Source organism: Danio rerio, chromosome 3 (assembly GCF_052040795.2).
Source record: "Danio rerio strain M-AB ecotype USA chromosome 3, GRCz13ab, whole genome shotgun sequence".
Taxonomy (NCBI): Eukaryota; Metazoa; Chordata; class Actinopteri; order Cypriniformes; family Danionidae; genus Danio; species Danio rerio.
Genome location: NC_141023.1, coordinates 22,423,635 through 22,443,447, shown reverse-complemented (window position 1 = coordinate 22,443,447; position 19,813 = coordinate 22,423,635). Strand labels below are relative to the sequence as shown.

Below are 19,813 nucleotides of genomic sequence, written 5' to 3'. Positions count from 1 at the left end.
GCGACTTAGCAAAAATAAAAAAATTTAAATAAGTCTACAGCACTACAATTAAGTGGAGTAGACTGCATCTTTAAAATAATAATAATAATAATAATGGATGCTGTTGTTCTGATTGTGAATTTCATTTTTTGGTTTGTTTTTTTTTGATAAAAATGATTTATTTTATGCAAAAATTGATTTTTATTTTATTTTGTCCGTGGCTGAATCAAGCTTCCACCAAACGTTGAAATAGCACAAGGAAATGGAAAGGAAAGCTGCAAGCAATTCTGAAAAGATCGTAGAGCTTCAAAACACCACCAGTGAGATTTTTCTCTTTTTTTATTTATTTGTTCATTACTATTTGAAAATAAAAAATAAAATACTGCGAAAGAAACCTATAGGCCAACAGCAACCCCGTTAGCACACAGCCATACGAACTGCTGTGTAACGCGGATATGCCCGTCACAGCTTGGCGCCACTGCTAGAGCCTCCATCAGGCTACAAAGTTCACGAGGCTGGGACGGGGAGGATTTCCACCCGTCCCCCCTGTCCCAGTCTCTCAACATGGCAAGAGATCACTTTAATGTTTACTTCCCCCCCAAAAAAGGCGATTACAAATAGTCCCGCTCAGAAAAGAGATCAGTCCTGCTGCGAGAGATGAGCAAGATACGAGCAGTCTTACGCTGACGCATATCTAAAGAAAAACAAAGTAAATCTGAAATAATCAAGGAATGCATGGATCGCATTTACCCTTCCAGTTTGGATGCTTTCGGAAATAATAATAATAATAATAAAGATAATACAAACATTGCATCATGAAAAAAATGGTCCCAATATGGAAGAGGTATTCAAAATGGCAACTACAGGACCAAAATGGAAGAAAATAATGTAATGTTTAACCAAAGGGACTCTCCATTTCCTTCCTGGAGCTGAAGAGACGTCATGAACACGTTCTACATGTAAACTGAAAGGATGTTTGCAGAACTCAAGAGTGTTACTCCTTTGTCCGTCACTTAAAGTGACATTTACAATGTAAGAAATGTAAAAAAAATATTTTTTTCAGAAATTGAGATGTTGGGTAGATGTTAAGTGCAATTCAATTTCCCATCCTGCCCCTTAAGCCCTATTAGTCTATCCAAACCTATGTATAAGAGAAACTATTTGCGCAAAGAAAATTAATAATAATTCAGTCTGAGCAAATTTTTAACGTAATAAAACAGTTTTTGCTTCAATCCTCACACACATTGTGCCACATTTCTTTATGGGTAGAAAGAAAGATCACGGATTACAAGATTTTTTTAGTGAAAAGTGAATCAAAATGAATCACAGAAGTAAACGCAAAGAACAGCGATCCAACAGAACAGAAAAACAAGAAAAGAAATGAGGACATCAGATGTTTTCTCTATCAAATGATATTCTATGACGGCACTGTTTTTGCTCTCTTTTTTTGTGGGTGGAAGCAGTTTTTCTCTTCAGACGTTTAAGATCGTCATCCTTGCTCAAAACGCTGAGTATCAGCTATCTCAACCTTTGTCTGGCGATTGGTTAAAAAAAAAAAAAAAAACATCAGAAAATATTAATTTAAAACGAACAACACTTCCTTTGTCAGCATAATGTTCCCTCTCTGAGTCTGGGCTCATGATGATAAAGCAGAGTCCTGTGTGTGTTGAGCTTGCTGTGAATGCTGCACTGATATCTGACTCTCCACATCTCGAAAATGTTTCTCGACCTGCGGACAGAGGGTGATGGTTAGCATAGCAAAACGGTAGCATGAAAATGAATAGTTATGTTGTTAGTTTTCTTATATCAGCAGGAGGCTATGTCTTGCTCATTCGTCATTTCTATTTAAGTTTAGGTAATGCTTGCAGCCAGTGTTGCCAGATATAGCTGAGGGTTTCAAGCTCAAAAGCTGTCCAAAACCCACCTAAACACACACACACACACACACACACACACACACACACAATAAACCCCAAAATATTACACTAATATTTTATTTTAATTTATTTAAATCAGAAATTAACAGTTACTTTAATTTTCAGACATTTTTAACCATACAGCAACCAACCCCAACAGTCACAGAACCACTATAGTAAAATTACAACATAAGTGTATCACTTCACAACCCTGTACTTATTGTTCTGTAGATTACACAACCTATTCGTCTATATATTGTAGATCTATTTGTTTAAAGATGATATTTAAACAGTTTATAAATTCTTTGCATTAAATATCCTGTGAAATGTAAATAAAGTATTTTAGATGTTAGTTTCAGTCTGTTTTAAGGATATCAATTAGCTAGTGTGCTCCAATGTGTCTCTAATAAATCTGGTGAGCCTAAAAGTAATCAATTTGGCAACTCCCGAAACGAGAAGCAGGACATGAGTTCTAGCTTTCACAGCAGCCCCATGATTTAGGTAGTTGCATAATGGTATAAATTCCTACCATTTGGCGTTTTGCATTCTTTTAAACACACTGAGGTGCTGGTTTGTCAGTCAGGCAACGCTCCTATGTTCGTTCTTGCGGTCAATTGTGGGAAAAATGATCGATAAACCGCTGTGAGTTTAACTGCAGATGCTGCATGATGCGCTTGAATAAAAATGGGAGTCAGATTTTGATACAACTTTCCTTCACCTGCTTGCAGGTGGGCTACCGCAGTTTAAGCTATGCACTGCTCACTACTAACTGAATGGAATAGGAGCACACAGTTACATTCTGTAAAAAAAAAAAATTGGATACAAAATTTATGTTTCATAACCACTTAAACTTTGTCAGCCCACCCAAGCCATTTTAAATACGCACAACCAAATTCAAAACCACCCAATCTGGCAACACTGCTCGCAGCTTGAAAATTTATGCATAAAATCTGCAGGTAAAATATTAAGATTTTAGGAAAAATATATACAATAATTAATTTCCTTTCTGTGACAACTTATTTCCTAAAGCGAATGGATCAAATATATTAAATAGTTCATTAGAAACAACAAATATTTAAACCCTTTACAATTTTACTATGATTAGTGCTCATCTAAGCATGCAACAATTATGTAGTTTAATTCAACCATTTACTCTTAATGAAATGGCCCTAAAACTTTATAAGTTTCTTTGAACAGAAAAGCAGAAAACATGTAATCACTGACTTCCATAGTAGGAAAAATAAATACTATGGAAGTCAGTGGTTACAAATTTTTCTTTTCAGATCTGGCAACCCTAACGAATGAAGAAACCTCCTCATGAAGAATCATCCCTTGTGATTTCTTTACTTCATAACAGCATCCGGAATAGTCACATTTACAGGACAATACAAATTTAAACACTTCACTAACAATTAGTTGCTCAGTTTGGGATCAGTAAACACACACACTGTTGAATCACTGTAAAAATGATACTTATTACTATCTGCTTGAGGAATGCAGCTTTTACTATGTGTACAGACTAAACATGTTGAGGTTGAACTGAAATGTATAATAAAAATGTAACCACAGTTGTGTGCACAGGCCCCAAAATCAGGATTGTCTATAAATATATAAATTGATCACATTCTTGCTGTTACTTGTTTCGGATATATGGATTTCATGCTAGTTGGTTTCATATATTTGAAAGGTATTATGCTTTTTAAATGCTAGCTTGCAGATAAAAAATGTATTTTTCTATTTTAAAAAACACTTTTTGAACACTAGCAAAATGTAGTGCAGAATTAAGCAACTTACTATTTTGCGCACATGGCTTAAAGCGCTGCCCTCTTTGCCTTTACAGTTGTCCACTTGGTATGGCGGACTGATGACCACATCGTCCATCACGATGATGTTCTTCTCCTGCCATTTGCACTCTTTGATGCTGTGGGTGTAGAAGAAAATGAACAAGTCATTCTTTGCTTTATAATATAATAATAAAAAAAACATGCTAAAATAGTCCAAAACATTTATTCACAATAATAAACTTATATTATTAACTATTATTAACTTAAACTTATAATATAATATAATATAATATAATAATTAAGGTCAAATTAAGAAAATATAATATAAAGGTAATGATTTTCTTTTCTAAAATTTATATTCTCATGTGTGAAAAAGCTCTTAATATGTAAATGAGCAGGCAGAGTTACAAATTAATTTCCTTTTAAACCACAACTAAGCAATCCAAAGCTAACTTGGCAAGAAACCAAAGCTCCATCAGGTAAAAAGTTTTAAGTAAGGATTACCACTGTAAGCCATATGTCAAAATTCCCTGACTTTTCCCTTATTTTTGATAGACTAATTAGCTGAATTTCAATGTTGTATGATGAACAAAAAAAACAACAACAACAGGCAACTGTTGTGTTGAACACTGAGCAGACACAGCCACAGAAATTCAGAAACAGTGCATTCATCTTGACAAGAAATAAATAAAATGACTAAAAATAGGCAAATCTCTTGAAATAATAATAAAAAAAAAACACATTGTTCAGTAAAATTAAATTTTTATAAATGCAATGTAACAACTAAAATAAAAAAGATTTTGCATGATTCGGATAGAGGAATAAATCCCTTACTTCTAATGTCTGGATTAGACCTTTTAAAATTCCATAATATTCCAGAAATACCATAATCCATCAGAACAGTTGAATTAAGCATATCAACATTCCCATACATTTGAGTCCCACTTACGTTTTATGAATGGTCTGGAACAGCTGCTGACCCTCTACAGAGACCCCAGCACTAACTGCATAAGCTAGCGACAACTTATCTTCCTTTTCAGCTCGTGCTCTGTTCACAAGCTGCAGAGAAATGATAACAGCAATGATGATAAATATAAAATATATTTATTTAAAGTATAACTATAACATATAAATTATATTCATATAAATATAAAAATAAAAAAAACAAAGTCATTATTAAAACATTTTAAAAGTGTCCACACAACAATGCCCACTAGGAAAAGCAACAAAGGGCATTCAAAAGTGTGTACTGTACTGTTTCCATGGTAACACAATGACAAAGCAGGGTTTCATCAAGTCAAATGGGATTTTTAATGACCACAGAGAGTTAGGACCTCGGTTTATCGTCTCATCTGAAAGACGGGGCGCAATGACAGTATGGCGTCCCCTTCACTTTACTGGGGCATTAAGGCTGATTTATACTTCTGCGTCAAACGCACGGGTATGCTACAGCGTTGACGCATAGTCCTACACAGTGGCCGTCGCTGACGTGCACCTCTAAAAAAAATGTAACTACACGTCGCAACGACGCGTAGCGCAAGCTCTGTGATTGGTCGGCTTGGTAGCGCTGACGAGTCTGGATGGGACCAAGAGCATTCTCATACCAGTTTGTGAAAAACAAATAAATGCCAAAATTTTTCTTTTTTTTTTCTGAACTATGATGACAATCACACTCTTTCACACAGTGATAACAATAAATATTCAGAAAACTACTGGAATGACTTTACCAGTAAATTGTAAAAAAAAAAAAAAAAAAAAAAAAGCACTGTTCACACTGGCAAGGACTTTACGGAATTTTTATGGAAAAGAGCATTCACACATCTATTCCAAAATACCTGTAAATTCTGACATCATTACCCAGGTAAGACCTCTAAACGGCTGCGCTTGTATTTATAAACATATGACTTCATTACAAACTCTGTGGTTAGATCATTATCGAGAACAACTTAGATGAATACAAATAGAGGAAGACTTTCGCATGTCAAGATGCATGCTTCACCGGCTGCTTCACGTGCGCACGCGTCAGAGCTTGAAGGTAAACAAACAATGGCTTATCATAAGCATTTAATTGATTTTTTTTATACACAGTTGGCATTAAGAAGGAACAAAGAAACGTTATCTGATTAAAATCTAGCAGCTAAATATGTCTGGAAGCATATCCACAGGCTTTTATTCTCAAACCATGCAGATGTGAATGCATCTGAGTGTTCTGATTGGCTAAAGTAGACGCCTCATGTCAGCACGTTCTAGACGTAAACGCTCACTTTCTGGCAATCTTCCTTCTGCGTTCACACAGCGCTGCATTCCGACAAATTACTAGTAATGTTACAACTTTTCTTTCCAGAAAATAGCCAGAACTAATTTACAGGTATTTACAAAAAGGGCCTGTTCACACATACAGACCTTTCAGGAAAATTGTCGGTAATTTTCCGGAAAGGTCTGTATGTGTAAAAGGGGCTTAAGCAAAATAAATGGACTTACCTTGTTAAAATTGAGAGATGCTAAAGGGGGAGGAGTTTCAGCACGGTCAGTGATGATGTCCACCTCGGACACATAGGCCAAGTTAACAAGCATCACATCGCTAAGGTTGGGTTTACCGCTGGACGGGGCACATTCTGGTCACATGAGTCAAGGTGTCTGGCATTTATGCGTTGATCATAAAAAATGCAATAGAGAAAGAGATAGAAGCTCACAATAGTGCATCCTTTTTACAAGACTGTTATGGTGTGTTTAATGTTTATCAGCATCTTAAATCCTTGAAAGTTTTTAATATTCATTTATTTATTCCTTTTCCTTTAGCTTAGTTCCTTATTTATCAGAGGTCACCATAGTGGAATGAACCGCAAACTATTATATCATATGTTTTACGCAGCAGATGCCCTTCCAGTCACAACCCAGTACTGAGAAACACAGAGAGTATGGGAGCAGGACAGTACATTTGTTGTTCTCTCTTCTGGCTGCCATTATCAGCCCTTTTCTGAAAGTCTTGATAACACCTTCCTCTTTCATTATTTCAGCGAATAGGATTGTAACAAAATATATTGGTGGTACATTCCCATTCACTGCGCTCTAAGTTTACCCAAGCATGCCATGACCCTTTCCACTACTGAGAAATGCGGAAATGTGACAAGGGCCCACCGATGCGACATGTCAGCTGTAAGCCATACCATGCATGTCTCTACTCTGGTTTCATGCGTGGCCTCTCATGTTACCAAACAGGATAAAATGACTGAATGAATGTCTGTCAGTAATGAGATGAGTGTCATGGCGGAGTCTGATTACTAACATGACAGACTGCAATCAGATATGAGCCGTATATACAACCGACAGCAGACTGAGTGTGTTCACGGCTGATGAGTTAATGCCGATTTTAAGTTATTCGGATAGTTTGAGATGATGTTTAATGGAGGTAGTTCTACTAAACAAACAGATCAAATGTTGTTTTCAGTCGCAGAACTATTCTAAAAACAGGAATACAACCAAAGCAGCAAAGATAGTGCTGTCAGCAAATGTAACTTTGTTTAAGCTGACTCCAGGTGTTCAGCTGGTTCTTAGCTCAGAATATGTTTGCTTACACAGAAGTTTAGGGCTCCTTTTAAGCAGTTTGTATTGGAAGCCATACAATGATAATGTAGATTTTTACACAAAACACATCTTGAATTATTTTAGAAACATTCATTTTTTGTTTAGTTTTAGTTTAAACTTTACTGTTCACTTTGCTTGGCACTGAAAGAAAATTCGTCCTTAACACTGGTAACTTGCATGCAACCATACTGCACTCACATAACAGCAACACTCATCAAGACAACAACATGAATTAAAAACTTAAATTAGCCTCATGCATATTACTGCAGATCATTCTTAACAACCGCACCATTCACATTAAACAGTGATCCAATTTATTACAACAACTGCAATTGGGATGAACGACTTTTTAATAAGCCTTTCTTATAGGCTCTAGGAATTTTAAACTTGCATCCTGATAGTAACACTTCAAAAACTGAGTGAAGGGGATGTGTATTATCTTTCAAATCGCATATTCTGTTTTTTCAGAAGTCAAATTGAATCTGCAGCGAATGTTGTTTGTGATCAGTTAATTTATTTGCCTGATCGATAATTTGTGCGTTATAAAATAAATGTTGCGTTAACAAACCATGAAACAATATTATATGTGGGAACACTCAATATTAATGATCTATATGCCACGTTTAAAGTCTGTGTACTAACATTAAAACTTCTCAACTTGCTGAGGAAACTGAGGCGCTGATGGAATACCTATTGAATTTTTCCATGCTAACTGTACAAAACTATTGTCTAGAATTACTTAAACACATAACCCAATTGTTTTTAGATTTGTATTTATGAGTAAAATATAATCTGTGATTTGAGCCAACATAAAGTAAAAACACAACTTATCTATTTTCTAAATGCATATTACAGAGGAAAGATATCCAAACTTGGGCCAGCGGGACAAATTTGGTGTATGGTAACCTTTGATTTAGGCCGCCAATCAATACAAAAAAAATTGATGGACAACTGAGGGCCTAATCGCACTATGCTATCCGAACACTTGGCCGGCACTGGCCCAGTTGGAAGAGGTGGGCCTGAGCATGGTTAACTTGGGCTTTGGCGCGGTACGTTTGTGAGTGCAAAATGCGCCAAAGCCCAAAACTGAAAGCAAGACGTGACTTTAAGGGACTGTTTCATGGATTTTTTAATCAATCTTACTGTTCAATGAACACAAACTGCCATAGTTTATTAAATACACAGACACCTCAATGCACGACAGCTGAGCACCTTCAGCACACCTCCTCATTCCTGCAGCACGAGGACTTCATGACTGTTGGCAGATCTGTTCGGCGAAATATCTGACTGCGTGTCACCGCATCCCTAAGGAGAGTTTGGCGAAATATTTGACTGCATAACACTGCATATCATACTACTTAAACAATATAACTAGAGAAATCTCCACTGTGCTGAGCGAGAGCGCTCACTGAACAGCGCAGCAGCAATGATGTAAGCGTGCCCAGGCCCGGATGTATGTGAGTGCGGGCCGTCGGGGGAGACGAGAGGGGGGACAAGCGTGCTTTGGCCCGGTTCGAGGCAACTGTACATAGTGTGAGTACGGCCTGATGCAGAAGGTTGGGACGAATCCCTCAAACAGAGAAACCATTTGTTTGTCTGTTTAATTGCTGAGCTGCAAAGAGTGTGTTTACATGTTAAACGAATAAAATAGAAGCTTGTCCTTACTGATTCTGGAAAGCTCCACATATACAGATGTCAGTCTGGTCAAAACTATTCAGTTAATAGAGACTTGTGAAGATGGTTAATCATCACTTGTGTAAACCAATAAAATACATGACTAGGCCAACCATCTGAAAGAGTAATCTCACAATACAATATTAAATATAATGCTTATATTATACGTATATTTATATAAGATTTTCTCCCTATATAAGTTAGTACAAACGACTAAATTAAATAGTATGACATGAAGTGACTTAATGTAAATGAATGGCTGCACATTAGCAGGTTAGCAAGAAAACCACTCGTCATGACCAAAACCATAATAAAAATAGAGAATGATGCATGTAAAACGCAAACTAGAATGCCTAATTGTGATGTGCACATTACACATACTACTGCACGTCAGGCAGAGAGACGTTAGCGTTCAAGGCAAGCTAGCTGACGCCCCCTGAGCACGCATGCGTAGAAGCGTGCGGGGAAAAGCAGCAATGTGTGCTTGACAGCCTGTCCACTCTCATTCACCTCCATTAGTGACTAAGACTGATGCTGGAAATAAACGCGCCAAACCCTCCTGTTTAGGAGACAAGCACCATAGGTTTCTAAATAGGGCTAGATTTAATAATTTTGCAGACATTTCTGGATTTACATGCCTTATTTCCACAGCTGTTTAATATCATTGTATGTTCGTTAATGAATCAGGCAAACGATTCGTGGACCCGGTCGACTGAGTCAAGTTGAGCATCTTTTATGTAAACGAATCATTCTAGTTCACCTCAGTGCACAATCTCGTTGTCTTTCCAACAAAATAATATGTCAAACAGTAAGTTTAATGTATTGCATGTGTTAATGTGGGAAGCTTTAGGGACTCGCAAACATGATAGACGACTATGTGACATTAAAATGACAATTACACTAATATAAGAGCAAGTGGCATACGTACTATGAAATATAAATAATACTTATACACACTCTGCTACCACCAATGACAACAGAATCTACAGAAACGACAAGGGAGTTGATTCAAAAGATTCGACTCATTTGAATGAATCAAAAACCCCGCAGCAAAAATAATGTCAATTCCATGTGGTCTCTGTGAGCGTTAAAACCGCACAATTTATACACACGAGCTAAACCGACCAGCAATCAAACAATCTATAAAACATCTAAGTTAGGAAATATTCATTACAGCATTCTTGTCAGACATTTTCGAGTGTTTTCTGAACATGAGGACCCAGTAGAACTACACAAAAGCTCTTACACGACGTCTAAAACACAACATTGCTGAAAAACATCAAAGTAAATCTACATTTCCTATCGCCCGAGTCCAAATGTGTGCTAATATTTGCAGGCCATCAACTAAAAGCCATAGTTATAAACGTGGCAACCAATCGCAGATCCAAAAGAGCACCACCTGACTCGACATGCGCGAAACACGGAAGCGAATGCCTGGTGGACTCACTTCACCCCGCAGCAAACCTCTTTGACAAACCAGGCCTCTAACAGTTGTGAATCCCGACGATTCAATGACAAGCCGCGACGACAAAAGGATACTCAACGTCAGCATCTTGGACGGGTAGTCGAAAGCGACGACCTCTCCTTGCAAGCGCTGCCCCAGGCAGGTGAGGCAGGAGACGTGGCTCCCGACGCTGAAATACTCTCCTGGTCCAGGAGCCGCCATCTTCTCCGCCAGGAAACGGAGCAGTCGCTGCACGTAAACACGCGCAGCCGCGTCAGCACGGGATGGGAGCGCGAGTGGGTGGGCGTGGCGTGTGAATGAATGAAGTGACGCAAAAAAAACCCGCCGCAAGCGAGGTCACGCCCACTTTACTATGGAGTAGTGGATCGTGAATATATTTACTACAGCACTCATTCATCCGCGCCTCCTGCTTTATTCGGACGAGTATTTTGAAATGATATGGGAGACAGCGGTTATCTTCTGGCACCTGAATGAGGTGTTTTTTTCTCTTTCAGAAAAAGTCTGTTTAAAATGACTGAAATTTGAAACAGTGGGGAAAACCTGCTATCATAGCCATTTGTTATGCCTTTTTGTCTAAATCAGAAAAATATTTATTTGCATCACTTACAGTAAAATACAGTAATTATTTGCTGTTTATATTATGTATTTAGAATAAAATATTATTGTCATATTTTTATAAAAAAAATATTTGAACAAAAAATGTCAAATAATAGCGATAATAGTTTTTATTTAAAAAGTTTAGATATTTTTAAAACACTTGTTCATTTATTTTATTTATTTTCTTTGAGATTATATATATATATATATATATATATATATATATATATATATATATATATATATATATATATATATATATAGCCTTTAGGTTTGCTATTTTGTTTTAACATTTAGTGTTATGCAGAAAAAAACGTGCCACATGCATCATTAAATACATTAAAAGGTTATCTCAAACATTTTTATATGAAAAAAAAAAAAAAAAAATATATATATATATATATATATATATATATATATATATATATAGTTGAAATCATACTTATTAGCCCCCTTAGAGTTTTTTTTTTTTTTTTTAATATTTCCCACATGATGTTTAACAGAGCAAGGAAATTTTCACAGAATGTCTGATAATATATTTTTTTTCTGGAGAAAGTCTTATTTGTTTTATTTTGGCTAGAATAAAAGCAGTTTTTAATCTTTTAAAAAACATGTTAAGGTGAAAATTATTAGCCCCTTTAAGCTATATTTTTTTGATATTCTACAGAACAAATCATCATTATACAACAACTTGCCTAATTACCCTAACCTGCCTAGCTAACCTAATTAACATAAGCAAACATTTAAATGTCATTTTGAGCTGTATAGAAGAGTCTTGAAAAATGTCTAGTCAAATATTATTTGCTGTCATCATGGCAAAGATAAAATTAATCAGTTATTAGAGATGAGTTATTAAAACTATAATCATTAGAAATGTGTTGAAAAACTCTCTCTGTTAAACAGAAATTGGGGAACAAAATAAAAAGGGGGCTAATAATTCAGTGGGTTTAATAATTCTGACTTCAACTGCAATGAGAATTAAATAATTATTAACTATATTTATTATAAAATACTTATAATATCTCTATTTCTCTTATTTCAATCCAAAATAAATATAGCTATAAATACATGTATAATTAAACTGCATTAATAAAAGTAACAATTTAGTATTGACCATTAATCATTCATTTAAACGGCCATTCAAATATAGAAAAATCTGTAAAGACGCCATAAACACGAGCTGAAGTAAATGAGCTTCAGTAAAACAGCTGTCACAAATAAATAAACTCAGAAATTGAAGGTGATATGCAGAAAATATATAACTGGACAGGACGGATACATCTGCATCACCATCGGCCATATACAGAGCATTAAACAGTTCATCATTACTACAAAGAAGTGACGAACAGCAGGAGTCAAAGGGACAGCAATTTTTAATGATTAATAGTCACAGTAATAGATTGCTCAAATAGCGTGTATTGCACATGTGTACACATATATGCACCCTATATACACGTGTGTAGCAGTTAGTATACACACCTTTGTATTGTCGCAACATGAAAGCGTCGAAAGAACACAATAAATCAGGGAATGTGCTTTGATAATTTCAGAGAACTTCTGCATATCAATATGACCAGAAGAGAGACGAGAAAGAGAGAGAGGAAAAGAAGGAGCTTAAAAATCGAAAGGTTAAAAGAGCTCACGAATTGAAACACCCAATCACAACAGAGTGATGTAAGAACAGCAAAGAAATGAAGGGACGGTGAAGGAGACACAACCGCTCTTTCCAAAAAGAAAAAAAAAAAGTCAAAAAATATACAAGCACTCTTTGAACCTCGACGATCATAGGTCACTACATATACACAACATATGAGTTATCAATAAATATACATATTTACCCAATAGCAAAAAATGTGGCAGAGACGGTAAAGCTATCTTCCATGGCGAATGTCTTTTACACGTACAGAGGTTTTCTCAAAGTCCATCGTAAGGCCCTGTTCACGCTCACGTCGTTGTTTTTTCTCTTTTTCTTAGTGTAAAGGTCATTGAGAAAGAGACTGCAGTGGAAAACGTCAATGAACAGCCTCCCTCAGTGCCTTGTTTAAAGCGACAATTCACCCCAAAATAAATCATGCTGTAAATAACGATCGATTTCCTGCACAGACCAATCATTTCACTTTATTAAAGCTCAATGTTTCATCAAGAGCCACTGGAATTAAACGGGTAGTTCACACGAAAATCTAAATTGCCTCATTGTTTATTCTCCCTCATGTGGTTTTAAACCATTATGAGCATTTTATTCTGTTAAACACAAAAGTAGATATTTTGAAGAATGTTGGCACAATTGCAGTCCCATCAGGATTTTGCAAAAAAAAAAAAAAAAAATCAGATTTTGTGTCGAGTTTTTGCTAATTTGTGGCATTTTTCTGGCATTTATTTTATTGTTTAGTTTAGAAAATTTCTTGACCATAAAAACCATTGATCTGTAATTCATGCAAAGGAAACACAGAGAGAAACAAAGTCTAGAGCAGGGGTGCTCAAACTTTTTTTTAATGAAGGGCCAAAATCCAAATCTGATTTATGGTGGTGGACCGAAGGTAAATATAGCAAACTGTATGACATGGTAATTTCCTATTTTAATTATATATAAAAAAATAATAAAAAACAATTCACAATACTTATATTAAAAATTATATAAACATTTTTTTTTTACATTTTATAATGTACTTCCAACATTAAAACCATAAGCAATCCCATTTATAACTAGGGATATCCAGATCCAAACACATGGTCGGAAATTGGGCCACTCGATTGGACCACTCGATTGGAATTGGATGTTTCCTCCCAAACAGGACTCGAATATATGTGTATATGTATAAACACCTATAGTTATGGGGTGGCACTAAGTGAGACCTCTTTCTTGACTTCACATAGAAACAGCAACGTGTGCAGCTTGACATCTCTTTGTTGCAGAGACGCTATTGGTTAAATGTTGGCAAAGTAGAACACGGAAGCAGCTTGAAGCAGATAAAGTTGATGATGACAACATTGCCATAGCAAACTGTGAGACATGTAAACTTAAGATTGCCTGCCGGGTATTTTAGATTGAGGTGCTATTTTTTTTATATTAGATTTATTTTTTATATTTACTGTTGCACTAAAGTCCAAAAGTGAAAAACTGATGTTATTTATTACTTGATTGTTTAAGCTACCTTACAGAAGTGCTCTGTTTGTTAAAGGAGTTGTTGCATGTTAGAATAAGATGAATTAAATAATAAAAAAACAAACATCCTGGATCTGTTTCTTCGCTCTATTCTTTTTTTATATATTATTATAAGTGTCAGATCAGGTTTCGGTATCGGTAGATACTCGAGATCAACCTGATCGGAACATCCCTATTTATAACACAATGGAGTGCAATGCTGAATATTCTAGTCAAGTTGCACCTGCCTTTGTCTTCATTTGCTCGTCGATGTCTTGTGCATTGTCTTTTATGGTCGAGTAACAGTGTTTACATTTTTAAAAATCGGATTAATTCACAACATTTAATTTCAAGTTTTTTTTGTAGCTCAACAATTAAACAAAAGGGTATGTTAAAATAGAAGTTGACGAGCTCTGTTGTAGCATTCGCCCCAACCTTACTATCACCCTCCACAATCCAAATATTCTCAGATGGGGTGGCGAGACAAATCGAAGGTTATCATGGGTCAACTTTGGGCATCTCTGGTCTAGAGACACTACAGTTTACCACTAAACCCTGCTGTATCATATTTCAAAATAAAACCACTTGAATTTGAAATAAAATAAATGGCAAGTCATCCATGTTGTTTGACGGCTATTTGAACATATTGCAGGAAATGATGCCACTCGGACAGTGTGTGTGAAAGAGAGAGAGAGAGAGAGAGAGAGAGAGAGAGAGAGAGAGAGAGAAGGACATGCTTATGATAACAGATGCATATTTACAATATATAGAAGTTTAGCGACTGATACAACTGAATGGCATGGTGGAAAATTGTCCTGATCGTCTAAAATATGCAGGAAATCTCTGGGGAAAAAAATTTAAATTGTGAGCTCCACAAAAGTTTTGGGACATTTGCTTGATTTTGCACTGAATTCAGCATTGTGGTATTGCAAAGTCCTGAAGGATCTGCCACAGTGTAGGCAAAAAATAAAATAGAAGTCAATGAGTGCAACAACTAGCATTCTTCAAAATATCTTCTTTTGTGTTCAACAGAAGAAAGAAACTCTTATAGGTCTGGAACAAGTGAAGGCTGATTAAATTATAACAAATTTCAGTTTTGAGTGAACTATCCCTTTAATTTCTCAATTGGCAATTTACTTTAAATCACCAGTAATTTCAACAACAAAAAAACTTTAATGTTTTACCAAAGAAATAAAGTCACTTACATCTTAAACGGTGCATAAACTTTCCTTTTTGGGTGAACTATCCCTTTAAGAAAGCCAACAGTCATACTGTATTACATCTGTTCGATTATTTCCTCTCTCTATGTATTGCTCAACCCAGCACACCCAAGGAGAAGGTTTTCAATCCTCAAAATAGGGACAAAAATGTCAGCTGATTCCTCCTTAAATAAACAAAAAAAGGACCGAACAGTAAAGCTTTCACCACCAACTGCACAGCCAATAAACTGTTTGACACCATATAAGGTGAAGATACAAAACTATGCACAAATGGTTGGTGATTTACATCCAAACGTTACAAAACCTGATCACAGTAGTTCCTGATTCAGACAGCACATATCATCCCATAGCCACATAGAAGAGGGAAAATCTCTTAGTGTATATTACAGTATCTACGTACACAGGCGAGTGCCTGATTTTTCACAAAGTGTTCGTTTCCTGTTGCTTCTTTGCCAAGTCAAAGCACTTGGTACGCAAACGATAACGGGACAGAATGAACAGCTGAAGGTGACGCTAGTGATTCAACATACAGAGCAAAAAACTGCTGAAATGTGTAAATGCTTTATCGGATGGTGACATGGCTCTTCATAAATGACTGTTTTTGCGGAAAACTGGCCGATGTTTGTTTTTTATTTTAAAAAGTTATTGCCCAGAGGCGATGAGGCTGTTGAAACGACAAAATGTACGTAACTTATCATAGATTTACAACAAGACACACTTATCCAGAAGCAATGCAACTTACTCTCAGCCATCATTTCTGACTCCAAATAAATAAATCAAACGAGAGCGAAGTCAAGAAATGCGCATCGAAATTTCAATATCAACCTTGAACTAATGAATGTACACATAGGAAAAAAACCGTGCGTGATTAAAAAACGCATTAGCTGAGATTATTTACTTTGCTTTTAATGCCTCGTAATTTGCGTCTGAGAACTGAAAGTGAAAAAGAAATGCAATTATCGGACCTACAGTGTAGTATTAGTGCAAGATGCTCGAGGCCCGGTTCAGTCTCATTATTTAAAAAAAAAAAAAAAGTCTTCGTCTTTAGGCATGTTGTCACCTCTCACAACAAGTTACGACGTTGCAAAAGCAAGAGGGCGACATTAAATAAAAACGCAGTAGGTTAATTCGAATTTGGCCCCTCAAAAAAGCTGTTGTCACACACAGTGAAAATGTAATGATCGTTATTTCAGGGTCATAAACAAGCCATTGCGTTTCATCCACAAGTGATTAACCAGCTATTAGACGACAGTTATGAACAATACTAATTAGTCTGGTGAAAAATAGCCATATCAATAGCGTAAAAGCTATATCAAAAGATGACAGATGTAACCAAAAGGTTGTAGTATTTTAGTGTTAAACAAAAAAAAGTGGTAGTCACTCTTATTGCCGGAAAAAAATCTTGAAAACCTGAAAAAGGACAATGCCAAATGCACTGCACAGTGACATAAAATCAACATTATCGATAATATCTGTACCACGCTGTACATTCCTTATCAGAGAATACTTCAAATCAAATGACAAAATTAACACTGATACAGACTCTTTTTTTTGTTGTTGTTGTTGTTTGTTTTACATTTTTGTACAAAAAGGAAATGGTTCAATAAAAAAAGTCACCGCTAACACTCTCGCCAGTGGAAATAAAGTCAAATAAAAGGAGCCAAACAAATGTACAAAGGTGAGGATAAAAAAAACAAACAAGCAAAAATTGGTCACAACAGTGTCAGTGTTTCCAAACAATCATGTCATGTGCTAGCCTACAGCACAGGACCGATAAATAAAACAATCGTTGAATTTCTCTCGTTCCTTTGTTCTTTCGTTAACAGTAAAATAAAAATGTATCAAAACCGTTTACCGATACAACATTTACATAAAAATGAAACAAACAAAAAAATATATATAACAAAAAATAAAGAAAGAAACCGGGGCAGGAGGAGGATAATTGTTTTGTGCTCTCCATCGTTCATGGCTAAAATTCTTTTTCTTCGAAAAAATTAAGGCAATTTGAAAAACAAACAAATCAATGTAAGTTAAGTCTGAGGACTCGTGATTCGTTAAGTATTGGTGTTGAATGTTTTCCTTAGTATAAAAGGCACCAAGTTCTTCGAAAAAAAAAATTCTTTCTTTCTATCAGCGTCTTCGCCCGAAGGTCAAGACTGAAATCCTTTCTTCGTCGTTTACACCTTTCGTCGTAAAACGGATGAGTTGCTGTTATTTACGTTTATTTGCGAGTATGTCATCGCGAAGCCGTATATTCCCCCAAAAAAGAAGCTTTTTTTTCTCTGAGAGAAAAGGGATGAAAGGCTAAGCATCCTTCTTCCACGTTCTGAAAAGTCTGCAGACTCTTTTACTGTATGTACAACCACAGCTGATAAGAAAATGTCCGAATAAGGGGATATAAAGTATGCTCAAATGTGTATACGGTACACACAAAACTATATATATACATATATATATACACATATATATATATATATATATATATATATATATATATATATACATATATATATATATATATATATATATATATATATATATATATATATATATATATATATATATATAAATTTACATATGTTTATATATATATATTATATATATATTTATATTTCTTGTATGTTTGTGTGCTTTTCATAACAGGATACTATACAGATGAACAAGTATACCATAAAAAATCAACACGGTACAGTGTAAACGAGTATACTTGTCTGCAAAAGGTGTTTCGACGGCATCTGGACGTCGAGTTCCTCTTCCGGGAACTGCGCTCAACGGTGAATGAGTGTATATTTGTGATTTGTGCTGAAGTATTTTTGCTGCTTGTTGGCTTTTTTGGAACTTTGTACATCACTTATACTTTGTACAGAAAACAAAGCTTTTTTTTCGCGGCTCTCCGTGCGACAACATCTCTGTGCTGTCGTGTTTTTTCCCTTCCTCCTCTTCTTCATTTAAATTTTTTTTTGCATGTTCTTCTTTACATCCTCAGTCCAACACAACATGAAAATGAAATCAAAGGCCTCTCTTTCTGAAGAGTACTTCCATTGTTCGGCCTGTCCAGCTGCGCAACCCTCACTGGAGTGGTCCTGTAATTACCCATCATGCCTTTGTTGTCCACTTTGGGCAACGGTTTGCTATGCTTTAACCTCGGAAAAGCAAAAAGTGGGTGTGCTGTGAACGTGTCAGTCAAGCACCTGGAAATGAGTGACGGACCGAGGGAACCAATCAAAGAGCTGGGAGGAGGAACATGAGGCGTGACGTCAGGGTGACCAGTGCCAAGCACATGTGGACGAGAAGACTGGAGCAGTGATGACCTGAACTCGCTCTTCTACAACACGGGCTCCTCCTCCATCGGCTCCTCTGCTGATCTGAGGGGACCAGTCATTGGGTAAGGATTAATGAGAGAGAATTATCAGCTTCTCTGGCTATGCCATGGCACAAAAACAGATCAAGTTTACCGCATTTTATAAATATCACTTTTCTATAGTTATAAAAAATATTCTAACAATTAAAAGTTATCAACTGCGACAAAAATACATAAAATAAATTACATAAATAATAATAATATTAATAATAATAATAATAATAATAATATAAAATAAAAATCTAAAACAGTTTTACTTTTAAGTTTGGAATGATTCATATTTGAAAATATTTCATTTAAAGTCTTTCCAGATAGAAATCATTGTCTGATAACCTAAAAAAGTGGGCATTCCACAAGAATATGTTTGGTAACGATTATTGAAGGCTAAAATAACGTATTATTTAAAGCAGAAACACTCAGCACCATATTGACATCTAAACACCACTCTTATTTTGTATTTTAAGATGTATAACAGCAGAGTTGCAGTACCTGCTGGTTTCAGTGGAGGTGGTTTGCTGTTCATTGTCCACAGTGAGAGAGGCCATGGCGGTCAAAGTGTCTGCCTCATCCTTCTCTCGCCTCTGAGCATCCAGTAGAGACTGACCTACCGTGGGAGCCAACCTCTGCAGAGACGTCCAGTGTTTACCTGCACATCACCAGAACAGGTCAATCAAGAGGAGACACGAGGGATTTAAAAGTGATCAATAAAGTGATCAATAAAACTGATTCTTAAATATTTTATTGTATTTTTCTACTGTAAAAAAAAAAAATTAAAATAAATATATATCTATCTATCTATCTATCTATCTATCTATCTATCTATCTATCTATCTATCTATCTATCTATCTATCTATCTATATATATATATATATATATATATATATATATATATATATATATATATATACTGTATTTCATTGTACATACAGTGCCAATAGAAAACCATCATACCATGTGAAACTTACACCCAGCTTTCTAAAGACCTTCGGGTTAAAGTTGTAGAAAGCCACAGGTTAGGAGAAGGCTCAAAACATTTCAAAGGTTGGAAAAGCTATTTGGAATGCAAGTTGATTTCAGGCTGTATGACAA

The 19,813-nt window shown here is 35.7% G+C and overlaps 2 protein-coding genes and 1 long non-coding RNA gene across 10 annotated transcripts in view; 1 reads left to right on the top strand and 2 right to left on the bottom strand.

The window, feature by feature from the left end:
* Positions 1-305: 305 nt before the first annotated feature.
* lsm12a (LSM12 homolog a) lies at positions 306-10,612 on the bottom strand. Its single transcript, NM_214817.1, is given in 5 exon segments — positions 306-1,708; positions 3,690-3,816; positions 4,629-4,738; positions 6,161-6,294; positions 10,478-10,612. Coding segments are annotated over 5 exon segments (591 nt in total). The 5' UTR covers positions 10,605-10,612; the 3' UTR covers positions 306-1,615.
* LOC147845614 (uncharacterized) lies at positions 10,409-19,454 on the top strand. The gene is made up of 3 exons (XR_015480764.1): positions 10,409-10,878; positions 18,006-18,747; positions 19,188-19,454. It is a non-coding gene; the product is annotated as an uncharacterized LOC147845614 (long non-coding RNA).
* hdac5 (histone deacetylase 5) overlaps positions 18,152-19,813 on the bottom strand; it is a 122,513-nt gene continuing 120,851 nt past the window's right edge. For all 8 annotated transcript variants that reach the window (XM_087244310.1, XM_087244311.1, XM_087244312.1 and 5 more), the window contains 2 exons: positions 19,213-19,369; positions 18,152-18,727 (listed from right to left, as the gene is read on the bottom strand). In XM_087244310.1, coding sequence (XP_087100436.1) covers positions 18,688-18,727; positions 19,213-19,369 — 197 coding nt within the window. In that variant the 3' untranslated portion in view covers positions 18,152-18,687. The remainder of the gene's footprint in view (positions 18,728-19,212; positions 19,370-19,813) is intronic.